The sequence below is a fragment of the Mirounga angustirostris genome, unplaced genomic scaffold, assembly GCF_029215605.1.
Source record: "Mirounga angustirostris isolate CCGP_5_RB_7025 unplaced genomic scaffold, mMirAng1.0.hap1 SCAF_3, whole genome shotgun sequence".
NCBI lineage: Eukaryota > Metazoa > Chordata > Mammalia > Carnivora > Phocidae > Mirounga > Mirounga angustirostris.
Window position 1 is genome coordinate 110715690 of NW_026991711.1, and position 19364 is coordinate 110735053.

General features: G+C 40.0%; 1 protein-coding gene and 1 long non-coding RNA gene across 15 annotated transcripts in view; one reads left to right on the plus strand and one right to left on the minus strand.

Annotated features, from left to right (window-relative positions):
- Window positions 1-19364, minus strand: part of GTDC1 (glycosyltransferase like domain containing 1) — a 407743-nt gene that overhangs the window by 8077 nt on the left and 380302 nt on the right. For 9 of the 14 annotated variants that reach the window (XM_064586473.1, XM_054506233.2, XM_054506236.2 and 6 more), the window contains 3 exons: window positions 16957-17027; window positions 16160-16251; window positions 12075-14408 (listed from right to left, as the gene is read on the minus strand). In XM_064586473.1, coding sequence (XP_064442543.1) covers window positions 14193-14408; window positions 16160-16251; window positions 16957-17027 — 379 coding nt within the window. In that variant the 3' untranslated portion in view covers window positions 12075-14192. Of the gene's footprint in view, window positions 1-8572; window positions 10891-12074; window positions 14409-16159; window positions 16252-16956; window positions 17028-19364 lie in introns of those variants that run through there. The other 5 variants (XM_064586476.1, XM_064586474.1, XM_064586471.1 and 2 more) reach the window with 2 other exon arrangements.
- On the plus strand, window positions 891-9349 carry LOC123839442 (uncharacterized). Its single transcript, XR_006789643.3, has 3 exons — window positions 891-1019; window positions 2194-2310; window positions 9214-9349. It is a non-coding gene; the product is annotated as an uncharacterized LOC123839442 (long non-coding RNA).

The following is a 19364-nucleotide window of genomic DNA, read 5'->3' on the forward strand; positions in this document are numbered from 1 at the left end:
AGCCAGCCAGCCAACCAACCAACCAACCAACCAACCAACCAGCCAACCAACCAGCCAACCAACCCGTATGTCCAAGTCTACAGTTCGAATAATATTTCAAACAGAGGGGTTGGGATCTTGAGAGAGAGAGATGCCAAGTACGGTCATGGACACTCCAGATGAAGGATTCTTGTATTTGGTCTCGGGTACACCACTTTAGCATACAATCTCTACTGGTGGAAACGAGAGAGGAAATAAGCTACAACCCAGATGGAAAGGAACGCAGACGGCGTTGGTGAAACCGAGGACGAGGGGCATCTTTTCCTCGTATACGTATAGTTCTAAACGTCTACACTCAGCTAAGTGTCGAGTGATAAAAAGTAATACTGGTGCGGAGGCTCTTCAGACATTTTAGAAGCCTCAAAACGATATGAAACATTGGAAATTCCAAGTTTCTCAGGAACTTCTTTTGACCAAACGAGTGACAGATCAACACGGGGCTCCTCAATATTCTCCTGCCTACATACCTCTCCACGCGTCTTCTCGTCTCCTCCTAAATAACCCATTGGTGGTTGAGAGGAGAAACGGAAGTTTGTAACCCAAAGCACAGGTATGAAGAGAAGAGGATGGCGCTGGGGGCTTGGGGTGGGATTTAAACACACGCCTGGACAACGAAAGAGGGAGAAGAGTATTTTTAAGTTAATAGCCAGAATCTCTGCTTGTAGAGTCTCCGCGCCCATCCCCACGCCCTCCTCGTTGTTTTTTTTTTGTTTTAATTAAGGTGATCTTTTTTTAAAAGGGGAGGGGGCATAGAAATCAGTACTTTTGCTTTTGCTCGGTGCATCCTCGTCCTAACGTCTCACGGAGGGCAGACCGGCGACTCCGGGAACCCAGTTCAGTAAAGCACTTAAGACGACTAGCGAGACTTGTGCCCCGCCAGGGCTGCGCCGCCTTCCCGCGGGCCCGACAGGGGAGATGCCGGCCGTGCGCAAGCGAGCAGGGGCAGCCGCGGGCCACGCGGCGCGTGTGCGTGGCAGCGCGTGAGTGTCGAGCGCGCGCGGCGGGGCGCGTGCCAGTGCGCGCGCCAGGCGGGGCGGCGAGCGAGTCCCGCGAGCGTGGGCGCGAGTGTGAGCGCGAGCGCGGCCGCCGCCCGGGGCTCCCTGGGCTCCTCGGGCTCTGGGCGCTCCGCCGCCGAGCGGGCTCGGCTACGCCTGTGACCTCGCCGTGCCTCTCGCTCCTTTTTCTCGCGCCAGGAATGGTGCGGCGCTCCCTCCGCCCGCTCCGGGCCGGGCCGAGCAGGGCGTCAAGGGGGCCGCGGTGGGCCGGAGCTCGGGCTCGCCGGCCGCGAAGGCGCCGCGGTGCGGGGGGGGGGGGGGGCGGAGAGGACGAGCGGCGGGGGCGGCGGCTGAGCGCGGGCGGTCCTCGCCCGCGCGGGGCAGCCCCGGCGCAGCCGCCCCGACGCCCGGCACTGGCTCGCCGGGGGGTCGGAACCGCGCGGGGCGGGGCGCCGGCGTGCGCGCTCCGGGCGGGCGAGCGCAGGGCCCGGCCGAGGCCCCCGCGTCCCGCCGCCTCCCCGCTGCCCGCGGCCCAGCCGGGCGACCTCGAGCGCCCCGCCTGCGGCGCGGGGCCAGACCCGACCGAGAGCGGAAGACCCGAGAGGCAGGGAGGGAAGGCGAAAAGAGGTAGCAGGCCCCAGACAAGGAATCCCTAATTACAGATTAAAGGCAAGCAAAACCGTACACCACATTTTCCATGTGTCAGCTGACGGCCGCGACAAAAGGAAACACAGAACGCTGAGGGGGAAAATGGCCCCTTCTCGGCTTTTTTTTTTTTTTTTCCCTCCCTCTTTTATTATCTGTGCAAATGTAAAATGCATTAGGTAGTGACTCTGGGTAGGTGGTGCCTGGGGCCAAATCGCAGCTGCACGCTCCAGTAGGAGGACAGTTTGCTGATGGACCCAGAGGTCTGGGGAACCTCTCACAAAAAAAGGGACTATAAATACTCTGCTCGAGCACATTTTGCTTCTTCCAAAACTCCATTACTCATACTTTTTAAGTTTTAAAATTTGGTGATTAGTGTTGCAATTCATTATCTCCAGTGAAATCCTACCGTGCACGCGCGCGCGCGTACACACACACAAACATACACACGCATTTTGTTTTTCAGTTTTGTAGATTCCTTTTTTTTTTTTTTTTTTCTGGCCTGTTACCACAGCATTAGAAATCCAGGGGAAAAGCCAAACCGATTGAAAGCCAGGGAACATAGCAGCAAGCACCAGAGAGCACAAGTTCCCCACCACAGCTCTGCAGCTCAAGAGGAAAAAGGAAAAAGGTGTGTGCTTTGATGACTTTCCTCTTAACTACGATCACAAAACACCCTGTCCCAGGGATTTAAGACAGAGGTTCACCTCCACGCTATCCTGAATTCTACACAGATGAAGTGTTCCAAACTGACCATTACAGACCTCTAGTTCTGCGTCCTCATTTTTTAACCCTAGAGTTAGATGACCTTTGAGGGTCATCCTGAGCCACCATTGCAATGTCCTCTTCTGTGTTTTCTCCCTCTTGTTGCTAGGTCAGCTGTAGAAATAGAAGACTTCGCCTCTTTGTGAGTAATCTATTTACTGATAGAATTGATGCAGCAGGTGGAAGGCAACAAGGCCACCTTGTTTAGTCATTTGACAGATCTTCCTCTTTGGAGATGATATTTTCCCTTTTTCATTTGTGTTTTTCACCAATGTCATCTTCTCCACAGCATTTTATAAAAATTTTTTTTCAAAGTGCCTTTTCACGTGGTTCCAGTGATTTGCCCACACCCCAAATCATGCTATCTGCATTCAAGATTAATAGCTGCATATCAGTAACTCTTAAATACCTCCTAATCCATATTTTCAATTGAAATGATTCCTAATGTTATTGGCTGGGCAAATGCTTGAACCCAGAACCTTTGTGGACCGATTGCCAGCCACATGACAGCAGTGTTACACTCGGGGAATATGAACACAATTGTTTCTGCCTTGGTCTCTTCTATTGTAGAAGGCAGAGAGCCTTCCTTATTTCCCACCTTCCCCGGAAATGGTAGTAGATTGGCAGATTAATAAATTGATATAAATCATACTAGGTTCCAAGCCCATCTCATCTTCTGATGCCTATTTAGGAAAATTTAAAAATCTCCTGCAAGCTTCTAGTCCTCTGATTTGGCTCTGCCCTCCCCACTTTTTGAGTTTATCCTTCAGTAAGATAAATAAGGTAAAAGAGCATTATTAGGAATTTCTCTTTCCTTAGAGCTTCCCAGGATTGGAGAGAATCATCCTGTTTTAGGCCAGTTGTTGTTAGTTCATGTTTTTACCACCCACCAAAGAACAGCACAGAATTAAGTTTATATTAATAAATGATGTTCATGACTAGGTTTCTAAATGCCAGAGTTATGATTTATTTTTTTAAATGGGTGGAGAAAGGAGAGCAGCAATAAACTAGCCCCTAAGTCGCTCAGAATCCTTGGCTTGACGCATCTCTGTGGATGTTTTTGTCTTTTTGTTTTGTTTTGTTTTTTGTATGTACCTCTCATTTTCCTTTGAGTTCTATCATAATGAACTAAATATTTTGTTGACTATTTACCTTTGTCTATAGCTTCAAACCCTATATTTATTTTAGTTAAATTTATGAAGAAGTATTTTATGTTCCCCCTTTCTACTTTCTGACTGTGTATAATTGTCCTTATTTATCCCTCCACCCCATTAGGAATTTCACAATAAAACCCTGCACCAAATAAATTAAAATCTGCAACTTCAGACACCCAAAGAAGAGGACATTAATCCACTTAGTAAAATACCCAGACCTCCCCCTCTCAATTTCAGCTCTTCTTAATGTAACATTTAGTAATTGCAGCTGGCTCCTTATACTTTCCTCCCTCCCTTTCATTCTGAATCATATTGGCCTTGTTTAACCTTCATTTCCTTTCCTACCCCCCACATTTGTCCACGTACTTTTCTTTGACCATGTTTGTCTTTCTTTTGCTGCCCGGATTGAAAGCAATAAATAGAGCTTTCTAAGAGCGTAATACGTTCTGTTAAAATCCCATTCTACCTCCCATTCACTATTAATGCTTTGTACAATTTTTATGTATCCTTCAGTTGTGTAGTTACTGCTCTATATTTTTTCTGATTGATCATTAAGTTATGCTGGCTTTTGAGAACTGCCTCCATAATCCTGAAGCAAAGGCTTTTTACTTGGCATGCTCTTTGCCTTTGGAATGCCTTTCCTGGCAAGGACAGGCATTTCAGTTGGACTATGATTCTTAAGTTACAATTCAAGGCTAATTTGTTCAGTTAGGCTTCTACTATAAGCAGCTCTGGTTCTCACTGTTGAGTGCTCCAGGAGGTTGCTTAGTTGAAGGGTGTGTTGTAAGTACAAGATGTAATATACTTATATTGTACTTGATTATCAGTTTTCAAAAACAGCTGCATGCTTTGATATCTGTGTAAGGAAATATCAGAAGATAATATACCATTGGTATTTATTACTCTATAATTAAGGATGTGTCAGTGTTTCCCTTTAAAAAAACCCATTTTCAGAAATTCATATCTCAGGCATAAATTTCCCTATGAATTACAGTCTAATACCATATTAGAAGTATTTTCTTTTTAAGTTATCCCTCCCCTTCCTTTTCTTTCCGGGGAAATAGGTTTCAGGATGTAATTTCTGGGTTATTTGGGATGAGAGGAAGCACTCCCTCTGGTGCACAGTTAAAGGTGCTTCTGCTGCCCATGTCACCTGCTCCCTCTGTGCCAGGCCCTTGGCACCAGGTGAGATTGTGGGGGCTGCCTCTGGATGAAGGGCCAGCCTTCTATCTATATGGATAAGTAACTTCATCACTGTATGATGTCAAAGGCAATAGAGAAGGCTCAGCTGTCCAGAAGTAGCGCGTGTGCCAGAGTTTGAAATTTTAGCACCCGGAAGGAATTCTTGTACATTCCTCCCCTTGTGGCCTCTTAGAATCCAAATGCGACCAGGAGTTAACATGAAACAAATCTATAGAAAGGTACTGGCAATTTATTAGTCCATGTTCGTTCTGCTAGTAAGAGCAGCAGGAGGAGGGAAGGGGAAGAAGATGGAGAGAGAGATTTGCCCCTTCCTCTCCTTTAAGGGATGGTGGTCTTGACCAATTGGATTGACCACGGCCTTCTGCATGAGGTTGTTCTAGACCTGCCTCTTCCACCACAGGACCCACAGCAACTCGGCTTCTCATTAGGGCCTCAGTTTTCCCACAGGTCCCAAAAACAAATGCTTACCAGGAGGGCCAGGAAAGTTACCTTAAATGTATAAAAGCATCTGAGTGTAAAGACCACAGGGAGTGGAGGGCCTATGATGGATGTTGAGGCTGAATGCCTCCCCACAGGCACAATAATAGTACTCATAGGGGGCACCTGGGTGGCTCAGTCGGTTAAGCACCTGCCTTCAGCTCAGGTCATGATCCCAGGGTCCTGGGATCAAGCCCCGCATCGTGCTCCCTGCTCTGCAGGAAGCCTGCTTCTCCCTCTTCCTCTGCCCCTCCCCCCTGCTCGTGTGCGCGCTCTCTCTCCCTCACTCAAATAAACAAATAGTACTCTTAAAGACACCGAAAACATTGGCCTCACTACATGGTCTCTCATGCCTCTTTTAAGACCAACCATGTGGGCCACAAAGCAGCCCCCTGCTACCCTCTGCACTCTATTGCCTAGGGGTCCAATAGTCATGCACACTGACCCTGGTGCTTCCTGAAAGACACATGGGTGACAATGATACCATCCCACAAGGGGGAAGGCCTATACAAGAATTCTCTGTTTATACAACATAGTCTGGCTCCTAAATATACCATTATATGATCCCTTGATTTTCTCATTTGTGAAATGATAATGGAAATATTAAATTTTCAAATATAAAGGACTTCACATTCCTGGAGAAAGGTATCACACAAGTATTCCCAGAAATCACTTCCAGCATACCACCTTAGGTCTGCTATTTAAATGCAGTAATTGATACGAGTAACATAAGCATCTTAAATCATCTCCCACGAATCATCAATTCCTTATGTTAATTTATGAGAATAATTATGAACCCGTCTTAGGGTTAAAATTCATAGCCATAGACCTGCAACAGAGAAGTCGGAATCACTTACGTAATGATAATGGGAGGATCGCTGAAGACACTGTCCCCAAATTCCACTGTAGGAAAACAGACTGTAGGGTGAGCAAGGATCCTGGTCGCTGAAGTCATATGTACCTCAGATGCAGCTGGGGAATTCTAAAGACAGGGGAGGGAGAACTCCTTCTCATGGAATGCAATGAAGGATTGAGTCCACAACTAACCCTGTCTTGAAGAGGAAAAGGAATAGACACCAGTATGGGAGATGGCTAGTGTGGTTAGGAGCTCAGATAACTGTGCTCTACCACACAGCTCTGAATTTTCCAAGATATGAAGACTGGCTCATGAAACATCTTCCTTTATCTTCTTCTCATTATCTTTCAAAAGGGAGTTTACAGAACTATGGTTTTCCATGTTGAGTTTGTAACATTACAGGAATTAGTGAGGAATGGTGGTCAGCAGCCCTAGGAAAAAGGGACTTATCGACCATCACGTCAGACTTTTTCAAAGTATGATTTGTTTCAGGATCAAGGTTAAGTCCTTGACTCCTGGTAAAGTCTTCTCATGCAAAACTGGCAGTTAGGGCAGTTTCTTCCACTGTCTGAAGGGAAATGGTTCTCTGACCGGATCAATAGTTTAGAGTCAAGAAATGTTAAGGAAGGGGCACCTGGGTGGCTCAGTTGGTTAAGCGACTGCCTTCGGCTCAGGTCATGATCCTGGAGTCCCGGGATCGAGTCCCATATTGGGCTCCTTGCTCAGCAGGGGGTCTGCTTCTCTCTCTGACCCTCCCCCCTCTCATGTGCTCTCTCTCTCTCATTCTCTCTCTCAAATAAATAAATAAAATCTTAAAAAAATAAATGTTAAGGAAGCCATGGTAGCGAAACTCACCAAAGTATTCGTAGCTCCTATCAGAAGTCATATCTAGTAATAACATTCAAGACACGTAAGAAGTCATAAAGAGTATGAATAGCCTTTGGATACTATGACCCAACTGCAGAAATAAGCCACCAGCCACCAAGTGAATATGCTTCCCTCCGTTACATGCCTGTGCTTTGTACCATCACTCCTCTGACTTAACAAGTAGTGTACATTTGGTGTAAATCCCCATGGTTTTTGTTGTTGTTGTTGTATTTTATTTTTTATTTTTTTTATATTTATTATTTTTTTTAAATAAGGTCCTTTTTTTTTTATTCTTATGTTAATCCCCATACATCATTAGTTTTTGATGTAGTGTTCCGTGATTCATTGTTTGTGCATAACACCCAGTGCTCCATGCAGAATGTGCCCTCCTCAATACCCACCACCAGGCTAACCCATCCTCCCACCCGTTGTTGTTATATTTTAATCACCAATATGCATAGCTTTGAGCTGTATGTAGAATTGTTTGGATGTTTTTAAACTTTCCCAATTACATGTTAATGCACAGCTCTGAAGGGAGGGTGTATTATAGAAGCATTAGTTGGCATGTAATCTCAGTTCAAATTTTAAAATGAAACATGTCAGTGGTTTATAATATACTCTCTTCATTGTTAAATATAAAATCTGATATTAAAGGCCACCCAGTTTTCCACTGAAACCGAAAGGCACTTAGGGTGATACTTGTCAATAGTCAATAGAAGAATAAAACTCATGGAATATGTCAACAGCATGGACTATCATTTGAAAACTGATTCTATCACCCACAAAAAGTATCTTGAGACTTAACTGAAAATTTTATTGTGGCTCATAATATTTCTGGGTAGCAGATGCTTTCTCAAAAACAGATTTTACTTTTAAAAATATCAAATATAATTAACACCTTCAACATAAAATGAAATCTTTGCTTCCAGATGCATTTCAAGGTGTTGAAATGAATCTGTGCAGCCCTCTACGGCTGCGAGTTTCCATCCACTTACTGATTCTGCTGCCATCTTTATGTGGCTTGTCTGAAGATTTGAGATCCAGAGCCATATCTGAAGGATGCTTATTAAACCACAAGCTTTTTTGAGAGTGGTCTTTTGACCTATTCCTGATCAACATGGTATAAATGAATAGGTTAAGAGCAAGGTGCCCTGCTACTTAGTACAGAAACACCTAGCCAGAAACACAGATTAGGCAAGGTCATGGCGGGCATCCTGGACACCGTACCAAGGTCTTGGTAATGAGCAGACTTTTAAAGATATTTAAACTTGAAATTGGCTTAGTGATTTATGTTAAAAGAACAGAATGAACAGACCTGAATGTTTCAAAAAAGAAAGATCAAAATTTCAACAACCATACTCAAAATAAATAGTGGGAGCGTTCGGTCTCTTCATTCAAAGTAAGGGAAATAGGAATTAAAAAGTCAACTTGTATTTGCAATGTGACTTCAATGAAATATGGGTTAACTTAGTAACACTCCATCCCACCGTATAACGGATCTGAGAGGCACACAACACACCCGGACACACAGATGCACACACACTTCAAGTTTTCAAATGTTAAGAATTACACATTTACAAAACTTTTTATTGTTTATATGCACTGATACCAGGTCTGACAGCATAGTTTTAAGAAGTGACAACTTCAATGTAAATTTTTATTCGAGAAGGAATACTGGGTACAGCTAAAGACAAAAGCTGATTTGCATTTATGGGTAGAGGGAAGAAAACCCCTCCATACACAGGTAACTTTCAACTATGTCTACTATAAAATGGGAGCCCATTATTTTCATGACAGTAAAACACAATAAACTAAACACTGTTTCTTGGCTGTGAGAAGACATCACTGTGACATGGCATCCTTCTGACTGAAGCAAATTTACTGGTCTAGTTCATTTCATTAGATGACAAACCCTGCCCAACGGTCTAAGAACCTCTTGGGCATATTTATACCTTAACTTTTACACTCAAAAGGTGCACACCTGTCTGAGTTCCCCAGTCTCAGACCGGAAGGGACTTCTGAAATAATCCCCGAGCCCTTTGTTTCGTGGGTGAGGAGGTAATCTGTTCAGTGGCTTCCCCACAATTGATAGGACTCGAAGCTAGTGCTGTGATGTCCCATCATGCGTTAAAGACCTCACACTGATTAGGGAGAGGACTATCTGCAAAGATAAGGCTTGTTGTTTCTGCTTCTTACTTGTCCTGCTTTTCAGTTCCCAGGCCTGATGCATTCTGAATTCCTGCCTTCTTTGATCTGCAAGACTGCCTCTATCCTGAGGGATCTATCTGGCTCCTGGACCTTGATCTAATTCCTGCTGACCATTTTGCTACCTGTCAAATGGGCCCTACTGGACTTGTGAATCATCGCCTGCTCTATCTCGGATGCCTGCTAGACCACTCGGTCCTTCTAGAAGCCAGAAGGCCATGCTTGGCCCTTGTCCACCCTCTGCTCCCTGGCTGTCCCTCACTCTGCAGTGTATAAAAGTTATTCCTTTCAAAAGCTAGGAAAGTTACAGTTTACCTGTCAGTAAACAGAAGATGGTTTATCAACAGACTTTACCTTAATGACTACAAATGTTTACCTCCTGCTTTCCAGAATGCAAAGACAATCTTGGAAATGTCATAATATCTTACAAACATTTGCAAAACAGATCCCTGTACATCCGGAAAAGAAACAATTGTATTCGTTGTCTCTGACACAAGGAAAGTATTCAGCGAGAAACATACAGATAGATGTACACTCTTACACATAAATGAGATATGCTAATTAAAAATTGCAGTAGGCACTTTATTAAAAATTTATTTTACAATCTAGCTGTTCAAAACATCTTTATATCAACAAATACAGCAGCGTGACTATTGGAATCATAAGCGATTTATCTTGAAAAGATTGTATTTGTAGCTGGATGCAACTATTTTTGAGGAATATTTCTATCAAAATTACTGTTTTAGTGGAAGTATTTTGATTTCTCTATTTTTACCCCAGGAAAAAAATTAAAACAAGTATCTCAGTGTTCCTTTTATGGGCAAGATGGCCCCACTTAGCGTGTTTCCCATGTTTGTCCAAATTACAGCTGTTTATCTCGCAACTTTAAAATAAATTAAATGCAAATGTAACTGTGAATCATGGGACTACCTGCCAGACCCCTTATTAATACCTTCACTTAAGAACCCCTGTGCCAGAGAGTCGTTAATTTGCTAAAATAAAAGTGCTAAAGCAGCCCTTTGCCCACGAACAATTCTGAGATGGCTGCCCAATTAGCCTGGCAGCATTCTGATCGTCCGTTCAGACCCTGTGGCCCTTTGAGGACACAAGAAGGCTCCAGCGATAACCTGGCAACCTAGGTGGAAACCCAGCCAAGCGCGAGCTTTTGAAGCTGCAGTTTGGCTGCCATCGTGTCGGCAAAAAGAAAGAATTCAGGCACCATGTCATCCAGTACAAAGGATAAAAACGGATTCAACCGGAAATTCAATGTGGCACCACATATGGGATACATGAGTGCGGTTATACAACAGGCCACATATTTTTTTTGAACAGTCTCCTCCATGTGATGCCGAGGACATGTGTAACCATCCTAACGTCTCTAGGAATCTGTATTTAATTTGAGTTGGGGTGGTGGCAGGGATGGGAGATCTGAAGCCGCCACAGGTTTGTGGCAGATGGCTCTGTGTCAGCTATGACAAGCAGCCAGGCTCAGCTTCCTCTGCAGATTTTCTTTTCTCTCTGATCAGGTAAATATGGGCACACTCTGGAAAGTTCTACAGATTCTGCCTTAGGCTGCAAGTTTGTGACTTAGCCCCATCTGTCACAAATCTTCCCTAGGTTCTGTTGTAAGCAGAGACCTGAATTTACCGTGTAGGGCTGCCCAAGAAAAAGGAGTCATTTCACCCTGTGAGGGGGAGGGAGAGAAGAGAAAGCAATGAAGAAGCATTAACAACCCAAAGACGAAAGCATGCTCAAAATTCATATTGCAAATTTGCATAACTTACGTCAATTAGATTTCAAAAAGCCACCAAGTAAATGGTTCTTGAGTTTCATCAACTCAGGAAATCCCAGTTTCTGATTGGTTTAAAGTGGAACTGTCTTTTCAACCATAGGGGAAAGCTCCGGATTTTTTTGTAAATGGATGCAATCCGCCGCACACTTATTTCCTGGTTTTTGTTATGGATGACGGCTATTCAAAGTTAATCATCCAACTTTTAACTTTTATAAACACAAGATACACAACACCCTTAACCCATGCATTTGCTGATGTGAATTTCACTTTTAAGTGGTTAAGGCACAGGAGAAATGCCATTACTATTACGTGAAATGTGTAAAGCCCTTTGAGTTTACGAACAGGTTTATATTTATTATTTCATTATAGCAGTGCTTCAGGGGGGGAAATGCTATTAAGAATTTAGGGGAAAAAAAATCCCTCCAGGTTAACAGATGAATCACACAGAGATTCACCTAGAGCCAGGCTGCAAATGAGTAGCAGAGGAGGACGAGACGCCAAAACCTCTAACTGATCTTGATCCCCCAAAGTTTATCTGTTGTGCTAAAGGTTTTTTGCTTTTATTTTGCTTAGACAAATCAAAGGAAAACCAAGCCAAATAAAATCAAGGAAGGAAGTGAAGAAAGACAGAGGGAGAAGACCAGGGAGGAGGGAGAGAGGGAGGGAGAGAGATTAAGAAGTTGCCTGAAATTGTGCTGGGGCAGTTGAGAGATTTTTAGAAGTTCTAAAAATGTCACCAGCTTTTAAGTTTTCATTTTTAAGGAACAAAGTAATGACTTTGGAGGAGTGTTAATACAAGTGAGCAACACCTTACTGACATGTAGAGTATAAGCTTAAATTAAAAGGGGACTATAAAGTGACCAGGGTCTTGAAGGAAACTTAGAGTGGCATGGCTGTGGTTGGGGGAGACAGAGCCTGACATAATTACAACAACCACAAATGGCTTTCTGGGCACTGAATCTGAACTGTAAGCTTAATCATTGTTTGGAGTCATTTTGAGGCAGGAATCTGAGAATTCTTCTCTCCTCCAATTAAGAGCAGGTCATAGAGGTTTCTAGAATGTTGCAGAACTTGAAGAGGAGAACAGAATAAAAATCAGCAGCTATCAGTTGAAAAATTTTAAGAAACTACAGGTCACTCTCAGAAAGCACAAGAGAGAATGCATCTCTTTTTGCACACAAAAGATCGCACAACTTGTAAATAAAAGGAAATGAGAAATAGGATGGGAATGAAGATCTGTCCCGTTCGTCTGGGCGGTGTTTACTTTACACAAGTGCCCCATTTGTGCCCTGTGCCCTTTTCAATCTGGTAACAAGGTAATGTCCAAAATTTTTTTTTCTAAGGCATTTTAAAATATGATGAGAAATTTGTAAAAACACGAGGTACTGATCTCAGAAAGTTGTTGGGAATTTTCAGTAAGTAAATTCACATAGTAAAAATGAGGCAAAAATACAACTTCATGGTATTAGACTTATTTGGGTTGAAAAGGGAAGAGAATTGTTAGTGTAAAAAGTCAATCCTTGGCTAATTATTTTATGGTTACTTCTAGAATCTTGTGTTCAAGTTAGATTTGGGAGTCACAAAAAGCTCCCTATCGTGGATGAAATGAAACCTATTTTTAATCTGTGTGACAAGTATGTGGCCAATGTGTCTGACCTACTCGGAAAAGGAAGTGTCCTGAAAGTCCGAGAAAGCTGCAGTCAATGACTAAACTTAGATGTAAACTTTTTAAAGAAATGTTCAGATTTTTTAAGTTAGGAAAATGGTTTTAGATTTTTAAAATGATTAAGAAACATTTAATTTCTGCATGCTTTGGATTTCTCTTAAGAAAGATCTTAAGAAAAGTGTGTGTGTGTCTGTGTGTGTGTTTGTGTGTGAAAGAGAAATAGAGAGGGAAAGAAGAAGGGAGAACATACTTGCATGCATGTGAGGAATTTAAACATTTCAAATCTGAAATCATTTCAGGTGAGAAGTCATGGGCAACAGTGTTCTGTAGTAGAAAGAGTCACTTTAAGAAAAAAAAAGTATCCAATTCTGTTTCTGCTTTTCAGTTACTAGCATTCTGTTTCAAATCCTGCTTCAAGTTATAGCCCCCAAACTCTCACTCATATTGAAAGTATAATGTCTCATGTGAGAAGAAAGCCAAGTGTTAGTAGCCTTATTCTAGTCATTAAATTTCTAAGTGTGAATCCATATGAAAAATCCTATCCTAAAGTGAACCCTATGTGAAAAGCACTTGAGATGATTTTAAAATGTAAACTTTTGACAAAAAAAGAGAGTAAGGTGTAAAAATGTAAAAGGAGCAAATTAAAGAATTCAGTGACATTCTATCCTTTTAGATCTTAGAAGCATATGTTTTATAAAAGCAAAACAGCACTGTCCAATGGAATAAGTCTAAAAAAAACCCCCAACATTCTCGTTAACAGTACACACAAAAGACTCTCCCATTGCATAAGAAAAGTAAGGAAAATACTGCTTTGGGGGGGAATAATTCTCTTGTATTTAGTGAAGGCAAATGTTACCTGAAAATCTGTATATTTATAAAACATAAGGTGGAGAAGTATCATAGTTTATTAGATCTTAATTATAAAGTTTTAGAACGCATTCTTTTTCTGTTTTGGCTCTAAATCCTATTACAATAACCAAACTAAATCTGTGGTCCTTTCTGTCTGTGGTTTTTACCAGTTCCTCTGACAAATGCATCCTAAAGCTTGATTACTTATAATTCTTGGACTAATTTATTAATCTGAAGACTGATCTTTAGATAAAATATCATCAGGATTTACACATGAGGACACATCTGAACGTGTGTAACAGATTTATAAGAAAAAAATCCACAGAAAATACATAAAAAAGAATCATGCATATGAATTCTTATAAATGCTGACCCATAAAATTCTAATTTATAAAATTTTGAGATGGAGCACTTTAGGATGTAAAGACCAAAACATATGTAAAAAGCAGTAACAGGAAATAACATTTAAGGCATAGGTTATCTTTAAGCTGTATGAGGAACAATTTGATTTAAGTGACAGCATTATCACTAAGCTGAATGACATTGTTTCAGAGTTTTTCCAGAAGATGTTTATAAAATAAATAATTATAGCCATGTTACGGGGTAGCTGTATTAAAATATTTCAACCAGAGGTCTGTTTTCTTTTTTTGTTTGTTTGTTTTTTTAAGATTTTATTTATTTATTTGAGAGAGAGAGAGAGAGAGAGAGAACACATGAGAGGGGGGAGGGTCAGAGGGAGAAGCAGACTCCCTGCTGGACTCAATCCTGGGACTTGATCCTGGTACTCCAGGATCATGACCTGAGCTGAAGGCAGTCGCTTAACCAACTGAGCCACCCAGGTGCCCCTGGAGGTCTGTTTTCTTTTGTAACTCAAGGCAGCTTGTTGCAGTAACTTCTGAAATGGTTAAAAATTTGTCCATGAAGACTAACAGAGATAATGAGGCCTAACCTGAAGCAAAGTTAAAAACTGATACATTTTGATGGTGGAAATACCATTATAAATACTTCAAGGAAAAAAACATTTTCTTTCTTTCTTTTTTTTTTTTGTTTGTGTCTCTATGAGATGACAGATGGTAATTAAGCCGATGGGGGTGACCATTCTCCAAGATGTGGACGTCAAGTCATTATGCGGTGGGTTGTAAACTGACACCGCACTCTCACTTCTATCTCAATAAAACTGAAAAACAAACAAACCTACACCAAAAATTCACCAGGAGGGAAGAACAAAATTAGTGAGTTGATGGTGAGCTCACTGAAAAGATCTCCGTGTCATATATAGAAAAGGAATCCATTTGCATAAATACTCAGGATTCTATTTCTTCCATTTCCTGAATCTGCCCATTTCGATAGCCTGTCACGTGGAAAATGACTGGAGTAACATTTTATATAAGGCAGACCACTACTGAACTTCCAAAATTAGGGAATGTGGATGGAAACCCTGGGAGGCTGTTTTGTCTGTGAAGCTTCCCCTATATACGGTACAATCGTATTGACTCAAGGCGCAATACTGGAGCCTGGAACTGTTCAGTCAGCATTTTAAACTATTATGAGCTACCTTCTGAACCATTGCCAAGTTAATAGACAATGAAAGATAATGAGCTTGAAATTGGGTGTTAAATTGCGTTTTTGGTTCTCTCCCTTTTTCTTGAAGTTTAACTGTTTCCTGCAGAAACAAAGTCCTGTTTTGATATATCACTATGTAAATATGTATTTTAGGCCATGAAAAGGGAAAGGAGAGAAAAAAGGGCAGCAAACTGTATTTCATGTAGGAAGGTTATACATTAACATAGGAAAATTAAAATATACTGGATTATAAAACTGCTAGATTATAAACTATACTGAATTTATGTAAAATGAAGATGCTACATTCAAAGAATATAAAAAGGTATATTACTCATGGCCTAGAGCCACCTTCCAAAGTCGTAAAGCAGATTTATCCCAGTTCAATTACTTAGACTTTAAGCAGGGCCTCTTTGTGTTGTGATTTCAACAATGTGAAATTCTTGATTCAAACAAGGGAAAAAAGATCATGAGTGAGGGGACTTCATGATGAGGCTGTTTTAAAACTATTCTCCCTTTGCCTTTGCCATTCAGAGAGGAGCCTGGCAGTGTCATTCTACACAAACTGAGGATTTTTAGGTCATTTTATTAAACTGGACAAGGGAAATGTTCAGTTCTTGAAAATCATCTTCAAAGTAGTTAAAAAAATGAACACCAAACTTCACGAATGTCATTCACCTGAATTTTTGAGGCCTGAAGATTTCATTATGATGGGAAGAAAGGCTTATCCTCATTAGTATAATTGTGGAATCTTTCCTTTACTTCCTTTTAAACTAATGAGTTACATTAATCCAGGTTCATTTTTATAAGCCTCTTGGGGCTAAATGTAAAGGACAGTCATCTTAGAAAACAATAAATTAAAAAAAAAGCATGTACCGTGCATTAAGTGCACGTATTTCATAAGACCTAGGTTAATACAACTGGCATGCAGTTTAATTAATCCTTGTTAGTGTAACAACTAATATCCCTCCCTAGCATGTTTCCTTTAAACATTAGTATGTTAATTAAATGTTTTTTTTTTTTAAAGATTTTTCTTTGTACTTCAATATGGCATTTATACCACATAAATCTCTCCTCAATATCTACCTTATAAAGATGTTTTCTTACAATATCTGGTCTCTTGCAGAAAATCTGGAGCCTTTTTGAAAGCTGTTCAGGTGTGGAATACAGATACTCAGCTGCAGGGAAAACAGATACATTTTTAATGAAACAAAAACCTCAAAGCACACACTCGATATTAGTCACTTTACTAATTAAAAATGCATATTGCTCTGTGCTGCCTCGTGTTTTACATTATTTAAGCATGATTTTATAAGGTTACCTCAGCTCACAAGGATGTTTAATGCTAAGTAAGACTGTGTAGTTGTGCTGTTTAGACATCTCCTTTGGGTGATTAAAATACATTATTCTAATGTAACCCAATGCATATGTGATATATTTAGTGATGAGAATTTTTTTCCAAGAGCTGGTACTTTAGCTGTATGTACCCTGAAACAACAGTTGCATATTATTAACTAGTCAATTGTTTAAATAATTTGGTGTGACTTCCAGTCCTTGCTTTTTCTCTGTGTATATCATTAAAAAAAATCTGTAAGCAACTGCAGCAACACTGACCTGCTTATAAAAATCCATCATTATGGGATGTGTATGCTAACAATGAGAGAATGCTATTTGAAAACTTGCTTTTTTGTTATCTTAAAAGAACAGATGGCAAATATAAGCTTACTCTAATGTATTAAAACACATAAAATTTTCCTTAACACTAACATGTTGACTTGCCAAATAAACAATTGCTCCTGCCTAAGTTTATTTTCAAACTTTCTCATTTAGCATGAAGCATGTATTAAATCTCGACAAAGATGAAGGTACATTAAAGCAGCTACCTGGAAATATTTCGGGATAAACCAAATCTTTGGGACAGAGTGGGTAACAACCGCAATACACAGCTTCCAACCTAAAGGAATTTTAGAAAGAGGATAAAAAAAATATTAAAAAGACATTACTCTCATAGCCAGAAAGTGGTTTTGTTTACCTAAGTTAACAGTGTGAGCCCTGAGTTAGCTGGGACGAGAAACAGGGTCGGCAGTACAAGCCTTAAAGCCAAAGTTGCTCTTTTAAAAGATTTTATTGATCATATATGAATTTCATAGAACAGAACCAACAGCATATGTTTTGTTCACTGAATTAATCAAAGCGCAGCTCTGCAATTTTTTTTTTTGTTTTTAAAATACTGTTTAGCACATTTTATAATCAGCAGATAAACACATGTAACAACATGGTAAAGTATGGACAGCTTTTCTTAATAATGCTGCAAAGCCCCAGAATGTTCATTTTTCAAAAATGTTTAAATAAAATAGCAAATACTTAACTTTAACACTGTAGTCACAGAAATGATCGAGGCACTTTTAAAAGCATCAGAAAAATATTTACAATCTGCTGTGATGGGGCATTTTCATTTTAAGCTCATGCTTCAAAATAATTTGTTATTTTGCAGAATGCAAAACTATTCCCCCTTTTACTGAAAAATTCTCATGAAGATTACTTTAATGAACATTTTGCTTTCTTGGCCAAAAATTCAGCTCATTTCCCATTTTATCAGAAAAGAATACTTTTATTAGTAAGCAAATAAACAAGAAAGTTTCATTTTGCGAGAGGATTTCCCCAAGGGACACCTATAGGAAGTTTTTTTTTCTTCTTCCATGTCATAGTAGTAAGGGTTAAGCAGAGGGAAGGTATTGCCTTTCGGAAGGTTGTTAGCCCTGCATAATGGCTATTGATCTGACATATAATAAACCTTAAAGATACCACTGTAATTTCTGTTGGCTAGAAATTACACAGTGAAATTCAAAGCACTCTTTAAAATATGTTTATTTTATGAGAAACTTTGAATTGCATCCAAAATGTTGACCAAAGGCGGAATTTTATTTTGAACTGCAGATTTTTTTCAACCCAAGAATAATTTGGAGTTATGTCAATGTTTACCTTGTTTGTTTATAGTGACAAAGCACATGCAATTTAAGCTGTTTTTAAGTGGGTGATGTTTTCCCTATTTTATTATGTTGACTGAAATTAGTTTAAATGAAAAGTATTTACTTTGAGCTGCAAAGTTTGGGAAAATACCGAGTTCAAAGTTTTGCTTGAGAACTGAGAGAAGTTACAAGATAACACAGCGAAATGGCACAGGATCTAGTTACCAATTATTAATCTCAAAACCCAAACTAATATATATATTTTTCTATATATACATAGGGTATTTCACAGAATTTCTTATCTCAAGCACAGCTATAAACTGCACTGTGACCGCATTATAAAACATTCACTAAAGTTTTGAGCACATAAACCGGTGATACTCTTTATGAACCAAGAGAAAATCCGCACTTTATCTGAAGACACTCAGTTTTAAAATGCTGTGCCAATTGAAAAGTAAATACATATGAACATTCTCTTATAGTTACATAAAATCAAAAGAGTGAAGTCACAGACATTTCAGAAAGTGCACATGTTATCTGCTTTTTAATAATGGATTTGAATTAGAGTGTTCTGTTCCCCGAAAGAAAATTGCAGGCCAAGTTACATTTTGAGTCATCGTATGAGCATGTCACTTCCAAAAACCTCTGCTAATTAAAATACAGTGAGATAGGAATGGCATTATTTGATTTAGGAAGGAAAAATTTACAAATTTTGGATTTCAACCTTTATTTGCAAATTATCTTATTTGTGGTAATATTTCTAATTCATCAGGAAAAAAAAAACCAGCCACCACTTTTGGTATAATTTTGACTTGTTTTAAATACTAAGCCTCATCATATAGATTATTTAGATCAGAACCATGTCTTAAAATATATGAAATAGGCCATAATATTTTTAAAGAAATTTCTAAAATCCGTTGCCATAGGTTTCTCATATTTTATTATTTTGAAGAAAATGATCATCTCGTGACAATAATACAATTATTCACCATTTCAATTCTTATGCACTAACAGTTAAATAATAAATAGGGTTCCGATTGATCTATTGTTAAAATGACTAGCAAATGACCTTTTTATTCCAATTAACAAATCATCTGCTAAATCTATGAATCTTAATATTCAGATCTATTCACTTCAATTCATACAATTTATCTGCAAATAGTTGTTGGGCTTTTGATTCTAAATATAATTAGCTGATAATTTTGCTTGGCTGAATTACTTTTCTGGAGGGCCTGCAAAGGCTCTCAGTCGCATTATCTAGCAATAATGAATCTGATAGGTGAAATTTTTTACTGTAATGAGGATGAGACACAGTTGTGACA